The 12,496-nt window shown below is 30.4% G+C and overlaps 1 protein-coding gene across 1 annotated transcript; it reads right to left on the bottom strand.

The window, feature by feature from the left end:
* Window positions 1-10,164: 10,164 nt before the first annotated feature.
* PID2 (AGC (cAMP-dependent, cGMP-dependent and protein kinase C) kinase family protein) lies at window positions 10,165-12,293 on the bottom strand. The gene is made up of 2 exons (XM_020376005.3): window positions 11,599-12,293; window positions 10,165-11,196 (listed from the first exon to the last, which is right to left on the bottom strand). The coding sequence occupies exons 1-2, from the start codon at window positions 12,276-12,278 to the stop codon at window positions 10,344-10,346; spliced, it is 1,533 nt and encodes a 510-aa protein (XP_020231594.3). The 5' UTR covers window positions 12,279-12,293; the 3' UTR covers window positions 10,165-10,343.
* Between the last annotated feature and the right edge of the window lie 203 nt (window positions 12,294-12,496).

Genomic DNA, 12,496 nt, shown 5'->3' with positions numbered 1-12,496 from the left:
TATTTTTCTTATTTCACCTATATATTTTATCTTATCTCTTCATTCTTTTAATTATTGGATATTCAAAAATATTTTTAAAATTATTAAATATTATCTTATATTAATTTTTAAAATTATTAAATATTATCTAATATTAATTTTTAAAATTATTAAATATTTAAAATGGATTAATATTTATTTTTATAAAATTTAATTTAAAAATTTCAACATATAAATATATTTTTAAAACCAATTTTACTATGATGGAATCAAATTATCATATTCAACTTAATAATTTAAAATTTAAAAAATTTGAATTGACTTATCCAAACAAAATATTTTAAGAATGATAGAAATTGAAATCAAAGTAATTCAAATACTAAGAATTTAAAATTTCTTAAATTTGTAAAATTCTTTATCCAAACACACTATAAGGGATTTAAAAGTATATTAGAAGACATTTTAAAAGCTAGCGGTGAGAGTACAAATTAGAGAAGGGTAAACTAAAATTAACGGTGAGTATATGAACTCGGTGGACCGGAACATGAAGTCTGAGGCTTGCACAATTAATGAAATTATTTTTTAAAATTTTGTATAATTATAAGAAAAATTAAGTTTGTAAATTTTATGAGTTTAACCTGTAAATCCTGGTGAGTGACTTATTCAAGAAAATTATTATTTTTCTAATTTTATAAGGGCTTTTAAAATAAAAGTGATTTTAGGATTATGTTAATAAATAAATGTAAATAATAAGTATTAAATTTAAGATTTATTTAGATAAAAAAAATTTATTTAATATTTTATTTAATAATTTCTTATAAATAAAATTTATATTATAAGTGTTTAAAATTTAATAAATTGTTACATATATATATATTAACAAGTATTTATATAATTTTAAAGTACTTGTATGTAACATTTTTTAAGCACTTATATTAGAATAAGATGTTATCTCACTTTAAAAATTAAAAAATTACAAATTAAAATTTGAATGACAATAAAATAAAAAGACTTAAAAATGTTATTAATTCTTATAAAATTAGTTGATTTTTATTTTAGTCCTTATAATTTTTTTCTTTTTTTTTTAATTTTTTAAAATTAAAATTATTATTTTTAGTCTCTAATTTTTGTATGATTATTTTTAACCACATTTTATTTATTAAAGGTTAAATTATATATTTGATCCCTCTATTTTTGTTGATCCTCAATTTTAGTCCTAATTTTTTATTTTAACGTTATTTAATAAACTATCAACACTTAAGTGACAAATCAAATAGAAATAAAAATTAAAAAAATAACCTAAAATATTTTCACCTATTTCTATTTTTATGAATTATTGATATTATTTTATTAATAAAAATCTTGTTTATATTTTTTAAATTTTTAGATGTCATGTAGTTAAATATGACGTCACTTAATTACAACTAAAAGTTAAAATTGAATAGTTAATAAATGTTCCAAAATTTTATATTTTAAAAATTTGAAACTAAATATCTATATTTTAAAATATTCATATTTAATCTTTATATATTTCAAATATTCTTGAAATCAAGTTTCTCAGTACAAAATTTCATCGAATAAATAACATAAAAATGTACCGAAAGAGTGAAGTATTAACTAGCATTTTATATGAATTATTTTATTTTTGTCTCTTTTAGGGTACATGCATTTCATGTTCAACGGATAATGACGTGTGTATTTCTGGAGATGAAGTTTTCAACCATGTTTAAGAATTAAGAAGACACATGCACCTACACCTACAGTCTTTTTATATTTAAATGCTCATCGAGAAACCAAAAGATGATAAGTAAAGACCAATAAATACTAAATAGGTGGGGCAGAATATATTACATATGATATAAGGTAAATTTGTGGCCATCTGCAACAGGAAGCTATTCCATAGCTGCGGTGACCCATTTTATATTTAATTTGGAATTAACAGTGAAACGAATTTAAGTTAATGATTTAATCAGATGTTTGAGTTTGGGCTTTCCTACGATAAAGATCAAATGTCCCTTGGACTCTTCAGACATTCTCAACTGTGCATCAACAGAGATCCACCATTACTCTTTTTATTTATATTTCAATATATTATTTACACCCTTTTAATAATGAAATTATATTTAAATTTTTAAACAAAATTATGTATTTTTTTTACATTTTTAAAATAATAATATACATTTCATTCAAGATTAAATTGATTAATTTAGACATTATTTTATTTTAAATTCAAATCAAACAGATTCATGAATATCCATATATAATATAAAACAAGTCTTGTTTAAAGATGTTGATTCTTTTGAATCTAAGAAAAGAGTTTGAAATTATTTGTCGTATGATATTACTTTCGGAGAAAATTAAGCACAGGACACCACTACTAAATAAAAGAAATCTTGTTTAAATAGGTGGAAACAACTTAAGTTCAAGAAAAGAGTGAGAAATATAGTAGTTCTGTAAGATATTTCTCTAGTAGCTAGCTAGTGAAGAGTCTCTTGTGTTATATTTAATAACTTGAGTAACAAGATTTTCAGATTTGTAGGGTAAGACATATTTGACAAAGAGATTTTATGTTTTCTCAAAACCTTTTGTGAAATAACAAATACGATTTGTTGAATTTTATTTTTTAAAATGTAGACAAAAGGTATCCAACTATAATATTGTGTCTATCATTTTCTTTGTAATGTGTTTCCATCATTGTGAGTACAGTTCTCAAGTTCATTGAACTCTAACAAAAGAGAAAGTAAATCTACTCATGTTTATTCATTTAACAATTTAAACTTTAATAAACAATTTAAACTTTTAATATAATTAATTACTCAAGGAGATGATGCCATGACAGGTTTATGCTGTTGTATAGGGTCATAGGTAAATAGGTTTGGGAACGTGAAATGAGCATGTGTATAAATTCACATGGCAAAATTAATTGAATATCCACCGTTATTCTATCTACCAATTATTCATCAAGCTTTAGGTTGAAAGTGGAAACCATATGTAGCCTAGCATTCAGGGACAGATTCACTTTATTCTCATAATTTTATTTTATTTAGAAAGCACGAGTATTTTTTATTTAAAATACTATTGTTAATTTTAAGCAAGATAAAACTACTGTAAATGGTGAAATAATATTCTTAATGAATATTTATTATAATCTATTCTCATAATTTAAAACGTAATTACAAAATATAATATATAATATGGTGGTTATTTCCACATATTTATATATGTGAGTATTGTTCTTACAACATGATTTTTTAGATGTGTAAAAAAAAGCAGTCAAAATGGGTCATTCGATTTGATTCATTATGGGTTGACTAACAAGTGAGTCAATTCAATTTGACTTACCTTCTAGTGAGCTAACAAAAAATGAGTTCAATTCGATCCACTACGGGTTAGTGGGTTAAATAGATTAACCCACTTAATTTTAAAAACATTTTTAAAAAGTCTATTTTTTTAATGTCCAACCATATTTTTTTTAAATATTTGTCTAGTCAAATCTTTTTTTTCTTCAATGTCCAGCCACACAATTTGCTCTTTTTTTTCTTTCTAATTTCTTTTCTTTTTCTCCCACAAAAATGAGTCTCGGCGGTAAATAACCCTCCTTATGTGATATTTCACTGAATGAATAAGTGGACTATGAGTTTTTAATTTTTTTTTGTGAGTGGGCTGTGGGTTTTTAATTTATTTTTTTTGCATGAATGGGTCGTAGATTTTTATATTTTTTTTCTGAGTGGACTCATGACTCAGCCCGACTCACCACGGGTTCAACTTAGGTGAGTTAGGTTCTTAGTGGGCTAGATTGAATTTTCAACAATATTAAAATTTGTAAAAAAAAAATAATTCAATCCGACTCGAACGTGTGATAAAATGAATTAACTCACGAATTGTGACCCATTTTGATAGCTCTATGTATAAAGGGTAACATTAGATTAACAGAAAATAAATATAATACATGAGTTAGTTGTTCAACGTCCATGGTCCATGTTACTGATCTCGTGCAAAGACTAAGATGAATGTATTTTTGGATTATATATATTTTTAGTTTCTAAATTTTTGTCAAAGTTTATTTTAATTTTTTTGAATAAGTTTGTTTTACTCATTTTTGTTCTTAATTTTTTGTTGTTTGTAACTTTTAGTTTTTAATTTCTTTTCTCATTAATATTTTATATCCTTGACATCAGATTTTTTGTTCATGAAAAAAAAACTTAAAGAAAAATTATTTAATAACTAAAAACAATATTTGACAAAAGTTCAAAGATTAAGATATATTTTTTTTTTATATTTTTATTTTTCGTTGAAAGCCAAAAAAAAAAAAAGTTGGAGATGTTACAAAATAAAATTGTATAAAGAAGAAAGAAAATTAAAGCCCTCATCAATACTACTCTTGCAAATCTTTTATTTTCTCCTCCTACTAACCCAACTACAAATGTTACCTCATTGAGCATGTCAACCCAAAACCTAAACTTGTTCGAGTTAGATCACAACTCAAAACCATGAGTTAATTTTGTAATGTGAACTACAATTTTCATTGACCACAAAAACTAATAGGACAAGAAAACCTTAATCTTTGCATTTGTCATTTAGTAGTAACAACTTATAAAATCAATGACACGTTGCATTCTCTAATGTGACACGCCACCATCAAAGCATATATTTGTCATTGTCATTGCATGGTCATGTGGATAAGGAAATGAATTAAACAGAAAAATGTATTGGTGCCTCGATCCTTTAGTATTGAGAAGATTTTTGAAGGTAAAGACTAGTTGCTTGTATTAGTATAATGACATTTAATCTTTTTTTCGTTGAATCATAATGACTTAATTTTATGAATGTTGGCAACATTTGTTTTACTTTAATTTTTTTATCTGTGGCTTTAATAGTCATTCAAGAGCATTCAAAATATTATTTTTATAGTTTTTGCCTATCTTTAATGGAATGTCAATGGTCTAATATTTTACTTTATAAAAGGTATAAATATTACACCGTAAAAGTAATAAAATTATTATTTACACTTCATCTTTTCTTTCAATAATTTTTTTAGTATTGTTTGTGAGGTCCTAATGTATTTGACCTCAAGTGCAAGCGTTTGAACACGTCATTGTATTAACCTTGGGGAGCAAATCGATTATTTGGTTGCACGGAGGTCCACCAAAAATTTGCTTTCAGGATAGTGGTTCTTGTCCTGACACAACTTTTATTCTCCTATAATTAATTTCGTCAATCTAAAAGCAAAATTCTTTATAATGGCTTTCTTGCACAATAAAACATTGCTTGATATGTCTAAGCGCAAGCCATTTGATGGAAGAAACTACAAGCGATGGTCACAAAGATTGCTCATCTTCTTTAAGCAACTCGAGATTGACTATGTTTTATTCAAAGATGCACCTACCATTCTTTTGAGGGAAGTAATGAAGATGTGAAAGCCACAATCAAGGCATCCGATCACCAAGAAAAATATAACAAATTGATATGTGGTCATCTTCTTAATCAATACCTAATAATCTTTTTGATCTCTTTGTGTTAAACAAGTCTACAAAATCTATTTAGGAGACACTTAAAAAGAAATATGGAGTGGATGATGTTGGTACTCGTAAGTACGTTACTTGCAAATGGTTACAATTTCAAATGGTCGATGAAAACCAATAATGAGCAAGTGCACGAATATGGTTGTTGATGTTCTAAATGATGGCATGAAAATGTGTGAGCTACTACAAGCAAACGTCTTGCTCAAAAAATTTCCCCCTTATTGAAATGAGTTCATAAACCATTTAAAACACAAGAAGAAAGACTTCACCCTACAATAACTCATTAGCTATATGAGGTATAAGAAGCAAATCATATCAAGTATAAGTCTCTTTCTACCCCTATTAATTTTTCTAATGCTAATCTTGTTGAACCTGCTGATACTTTAGTGAGGAAAAAAATTCAAAGAAATACAATAACAAAGAAAAGTACATAAAACAAGGACAAGAAGTTGTTCAACAAGTACTATGGTAAGGTCCATAAAAATAAGATGACTTGTTTTGTGTGTGAGAAAAATGGACACAAAGCATATCAATGCCATTTTTGCAAGAATGCACCCAATAGCAATAACAAATGACAAATTGTTGGTTATCAATCAAAGCCAAAACCTCAAGCAAACTTGGTTGAAGATGAGGAAGTCATTGCTACAGTAGTAGAAGAAAATTTGGTCAACAATGCAATTGATTGGATATTAGACACAAGAGTTATAAGACACGTTTGTGCAAGCAAGAGGTTGTTTCAAGAGTTTGAGGAAAATGCTGATGAAATAATTATTTACACGGGAAACTCTTCTAATATTAGAGTGTGAGGTTAGGGAAAAATTCTTCTCAAACTCAATAATGGTAAAACCTTGGCCTTGAACAATGTCTTATGGAAAAGTCATCCTCCCAACCTTAATTTCTTATAAATGTGGAGGTGCTTGGCTAAAGTTGGACTACCAAGTTTCAAAAGAACATATATTCGTTCTAAAACAATCGATACCATTTTTATTGGTTATGCCCAAGATAGTGTTGCATATAGATTCATGTGCTTCAATAATAATTCTATATTAGAATCTTGAGATGCTGAATTTTTTAAGCATGTTTTTCCTAGAAAAATTGAATTTTATGGATGATGTTGTTACTTCTATTTCTATTCTCAATCATGTGCAAAATGTTGATATATGTGAACCAAGAAGGAGTAAAAAGATTAGGACAGAAACAAACTTTGGTCCAGATATTATAACATCTTTCTTAGCAAAAATAGGAGATATGTAAAATTTGCATAAATTTTTTAACTTCAACATGGAATTGTGATTGAAAATAATGTTTTATTCTTATAAAAGTTGATCTGATGAAGAAAAATTATACCTCTTATTAAAAAAATAGAAGAAAAAAATTAGTATTGAAAATGTGACTAAAGTTTTTATTTAGCACATCTTTCTCATATTTTTATAGTTGGTTAAAAAAACAATTAAAGCCCTTTTTATGTGTTATTTCCTTTTTATATAAAGGTTTAATATCATAGTATAAGTCAGTTTTTTTTTGGAAGTTTTTTAATTCGGCCTCTAATTAATTTAAAAAATATATAATCGAGTTTTAGATCATCTATAATTTTTTTAATTGAGTCTATGTAATTAATTAATGGTAGCTTGAAATCATCACAAAATAACAATTTGTAACATTTTTTACTAACTCCAAAGATCTAATTGTAAAAATTATGAAAGATTAAGAATTCAATTATAAGTTATTTTCAGTTTAGGAATTTAATTTTTTTTTATATTTATTGAAATTATAATGATAATATTTAGGTTTGAACTTAAAAATGTGTACACATTACTCTAATTTCCACCACTAGATTAATCCTAGTGGTTTTACTTATTTAAAAATTCTTTAAAAAATTGATAAAATTAGTAATATATTAAACGTTATATAAAAAATAATTCCCCTGTACACTTTAACTGTTTGTCATCAATCATCCATTCACTTGTGAAATTAGTGTTTCAAATCTGTTTCGATTAGGAGACTCTTTTAATAATTAGCTTTATAGAATTTAAATTAACTCTAAACCTTTTTCTTAAAAGTGTGTTACCTTTATTACCACACTTAATTGTTAATGATTCTGCATTTTAATTGAATTTGAGTGAGAAGCGAACACCACTCAAACTAAACATAGAAAGCATTAGATACATAAAAGTCCCATTTTAATTAGTCTTAGTTGCAGCTGAAAATTCAAGTTAAATTTTTGCCAATGCTTATGTCACCAAATAGTTCTGACCTGTATAAGCTTCAGTTTTGCAGGGAATAAAACAAGAAAAAATTTCAGTACGTTGATATACATGTTAAAAAAGTGAAGGTGATACCTACCTAGGGAGAGATCGCAAGTAACGAGGGAGATCCAATAAAGAAAAAGAACTATCAAATCACATTAGTTGGGTTGGATTGTTATAATGGCTCCAACATAATTAAGCTTTTTCACATAACACATCTGATTGACATTAAAAGCATGATTACTTTTTTTTTCTTTCTCTCTAGTAATTTGATGAAAGTTGAGATTTTCTATTCTGTGCTGAAGGAGAGGGTAGAGAGTTACCAATATGTGTGTCTGCAATTGGACGACATTGTCTGTAACTTGGGGCTATTGCTCAGGTGCCCTCTTATTTGAAGGGGTTTTAGTGTCCCTCAGTATAAAAGTTGGGTTTTTAGGGGCAATAAGGTAAATTGATAAATTGACCAAAGGCTATCAATTTACCTTATTGCCCCTAAAAACCTAACTTTTGTACTGAGGGGCACCAAAACCCCTTCAAATAAAAGGGCACCGGAGCAATCCCCCTTGGGGTCTGTATCTGCTAACAGACATGTCATCTCTGAGAGTACAGTGTATCAGTCCAGAATTTTATCAATGAAAACAGGGTTTATTTTGTCATTTTCTGTTCAGATACTGAAATCATAATTATATTTATTGAACAAATTATTTTATCCAATAAAATGTTCACAAACAAAGCTACTGATAATTAAAAAAAAAAAAAGGAAGTCTCATGATAAGGAAAAAAATTGAAATTGGTGGCCAAGCCAATTTTGGCTCTGATGAACTTCATACTATTACTACCGTTAATCAACAACCTTCAAAGGCACGAAATTGAACCTCAGCCATGAGGTGTCACAAAAACAACCACTGATATAATCTTCTCCATCCTCACTCACTTCGCCCCCAAGATCTAACCTCTAAAAGGAAAACAAAAGGCCAAAAAGAAAATGAGAAAAAGTCATTTAAGTACTTGACTATGTTTGGACACTTACATCTTACAGCTCATTCATGTTTAAAGAACTGAATCAATGACATGATAAAAGCTGATGCTTCCCCATTATAATGCTGTACTCCATTAGAATGCAAATCTATATGGTGACTTATTCTGTCTTCTTTTTAAGATATATGGCAAAAGTTACCACTTAAATCACAGAGTAAGTGGTCAAATTAGGAACCTATCCTTTGTGGAGGGAGAAAGTCACCACACCACACCACCATAGTTTTTTAGTTAAAGGAGTGTGGTTCCATTTTTCATCATGTTTCTGTTGCTACTAATTGCTAGTATGTATGTATATGTTATGATTCTTTTTTAATTCTTTCACAAAATATTATTTAATTGTGAAACTAATAACATAAAATCCGTCCACATAAAATATTTCCAAGTCACAGTGTACTTTATGATTCAAAATTGTAACCAGATAAATCATACAGATCTATTGTTTTATGTTCTTTTGTCATCACAATGTGAAAATGACCAACTTTTACGCGAAAGAGGAAAATAATCTCTTTCTTTTCACTACAGGCAGAAAGAGATACCAAGGGATTCCATGTACGTAATGAATGGTTCATTGTTATTCGGGATGCCATGGAAGAGAGCACCAGAGTTTTGGTTGTCATCCATGATGCACTGACTCATAGTAGATGTTAGATTTATTGATACTTCAGGTAAGAAAAAGGATTCCTCTTGGATTTTAATTGGTTTCCTTTGTTTTAGATGTTGAGCAGTTGAGATGAAATTATTGCTGTCATTTTTCACTGCATTCAAAATGGTCCACACTGCCTACAATCCTTTTATTCCCCTCTCACCTCATCATTACTGTTAGCAACACATTCCCAAATCTCCTCCATTTTTATTATTAACTAATTCAGACATTCATTACCCTTGATTTGAGAAATTAAGGGCTGTTACATATATTCATTTCTCTCTCCTTAAGGAATGTAACCGAATCATAAAACTTAAATGAGCTTTTAGAACCTTAATTTATTATAAAGCGGAGTAGATAATCACTGCAATTTACATTTTACAAATTTAATCAAAAGACAACGAGAAAACAAGAGCCCCATAAAACATTTCCTTTTTCTTTCTTTTCTTCGTTCGGTGAAAAGGACATGTGAATGCGCAGATGTGAAAATAGCCATACGGGAAAAGGTATACAATGTTATAAAGTATTGTTAAAATAAAGTGATTTTTATCTTTTCTTCCCTGCAATTTTCTCATCAATGAGAAGTGTAATTATTGTCATCACATGACTTCATAACCTTTCATGAGAATCACATTAGGACAATTATGGGATCCCACTTTTTTACACCTACAAATCCTCAACTACTGATAATTTTATTGGTAGAGACATAACAATATTATTATAATGAGGAATAAACTGTGAGTTCAATGCATAGTGCCTTAGTTATACATATATTTTCTAATCTTTCATCAGTACATAGGAAAAAAGAAAAAGAAAACAGAAAACAAGGGGGAAAGAACCCTTAATTTCTTTAATGGCAAACACATATTTTCGGGAAAACCTATTTTTCCTAATTAAACTATTTACATTTTGCAGTTAGAAGTATTCAAAATGCTGAGTTCTAAGCTGATAAGGCTGATCCCTGTCTGTCTTGCTTAGTTTTGGTAGCAAAACCCTACTCCTAATTTTGTTCATATCACTAGGGACCTCAGGGGGCCTAACTGATCTAATTAAGGCCCAATTTACACCTTTGAAGAACTCATGCCTCTTGATCTCAACAGAACCCATGCAGCTACCGATTCTCTTATTGGGATTCTTCACTAACAGCTTGCTTATAAGGTCTTGAACTTTCACCATCTCTTCAAACTCCTTGCTGCTACTAACTGCAATTCTTGGGAAAGCCAAGGGCTGCTTCAAAATGTTCACTAAAGTTTTCTCATTATTTTCTCCTTTGAAGGGTGTTCTCCCATATAACATCTCATACAAGAACACCCCAAAAGTCCACCAATCCACTGCACTCCCATGTCCTTGCCCCAAGATCACTTCTGGTGCCAAGTACTCATGTGTTCCCACAAATGACTTGGACTTGGCATCAATAGGCTCAGCCACCAGCTCCGGATCATGCTCTTCCACCTCAACATTTTCCCTTATAACTGTTGTCACAGTCGCTTTCTTTTTCCTGCTTGATGCCAAGAAACATGACAGCACAGGCTGCATGGGGGCTGTGCAGGCCGGCACAGATCTCTTTGTACTCTTGATACTGCGTTCCAATCTAGTCTTACTCCTTAACAGCTTCGGAACAACGTCACATTTCAGCGAAAGGTCAAAATCCGAAAGCATAATGTGCCCATCTTCCCTCACAAGCACATTCTCCGGCTTCAAATCCCTGTACACTATGCCCATCATGTGAAGATACTCTAATGCCAATAGCGTCTCAGCCGCATAGAACCTGCGTATAGCGTTTTCCAAAATTTTCCCCTACGTTAGCTAGTATACCTTCATATAATCATAACATTTTCTTATCAGTTAGCACTAGTTCAAAAACTCATTGTCTATAGACCTTAAAAGCTAAAATATAATCACTTATTTTAGGAAGTTGCTAAAATAACCGATTAGATATGGTTAAAATAAAAAAGAGAACATCCCTATAGTCAATTTTATAAAGTTAAATTATATTTAAATTCAAATTTTAAGATATAATAATTATTGTTGAACCTATGAAGTCATTTTCGGATAATAACTAGTAATATAGTTAAAATAAAACATACAAGTAAAATAATAAATAAGTTCTTATCTTAAAAATGAGTTTTGCAAGTGAGATAGTTATATAAAGAGTTAAAAAAGTGCTTACTTAGCAGATGTTATGGAAAAGCGCTTCCCTGGCTGGCGTTGGCGAGCAGCATACAAGTCACCACCGGGGCAGAACTCCATGACCAAGCAAGAGTAATGAGAGGCATCGAACTCAGTGTACAAAGTAGGCAAGAAAGGGTGATCAAGCATGGCCAGAATCTCCTTCTCCATCTCCGCTCTCTGGAGCTTCTTCCTAATGGCAAGAGCCTCTCTGTCCACCACCTTCATCGCATACAAGCACTGCGGCAGCCCCACCACGGGGTTCCTTATCTGGCAAAGGTACACGTTCCCGATGTCGCCGCTCCCCAGCCGCCGCAGCAGCCGGAAGTGGTCCAGCCCCACCTGCCCCTTGTCGCGCCGGAGCCGCCGCATAGCCTCCCATGCAGCCTGGTTCGCCTTGTGCGGCTTCGCGTGTGGGCTCTCGGCGCTCGAGGAGCACACGGAGACCGAGCTCCGGCGCCGGCGGCTGCCGAAGCTGAGGTTGGTCATCCAGCTCCGACTGGACTCCGGCAGCGTGATGGAGGAGGAGCTGCTGTCGTAGTCAGGTTCGTCTCTGCAGAGTGTGGTGGCGGTAACGGTGCTCATGGTGGCTGCAGGATAACATGTACGTGTCAGTGTTTTTTCAAAGTGTCTGTGGGCTTCACACTTCCTTTCTGATGAAGTGGGGTTTTTATATTGCATTACTTCCCTTTGGTACCTACCACATGCTACACCAAAAAACAAATCTGACGTGGAACAACAATTAATCAACAAAATTTTAAATGCTTACTCTACCTTTTAAAAAAAAAAATTAAACTCTGAAACTACTATTAAATAAGTTGAAATAACTTGGTTCCAGTTGATTAAGTATAAAGGTGGTTTACAATGGTTACTTTTGCTAAGTTGATTGAATGGCATGT

The sequence above is a fragment of the Cajanus cajan genome, chromosome 5 (assembly GCF_000230855.2).
Source record: "Cajanus cajan strain Asha chromosome 5, NIPB_CcT2T_4, whole genome shotgun sequence".
Lineage (NCBI taxonomy): Eukaryota > Viridiplantae > Streptophyta > Magnoliopsida > Fabales > Fabaceae > Cajanus > Cajanus cajan.
The sequence above is the reverse complement of the archived record's forward strand: the minus strand, read 5'-3'. Positions and strand labels throughout refer to the sequence as shown.

Bases quoted from the DNA above. Each gene is read 5' to 3' on its own strand.
- PID2 (XM_020376005.3), bottom strand. From the start codon at position 12,278: ATGCAATATAAAAACCCCACTTCATCAGAAAGGAAGTGTGAAGCCCAC. The intron at 11,197-11,598 runs GTAAGCACTTTT...CGCTATACGCAG, and splicing joins TTTTCCATAACATCTGCTAA to GTTCTATGCGGCTGAGACGC.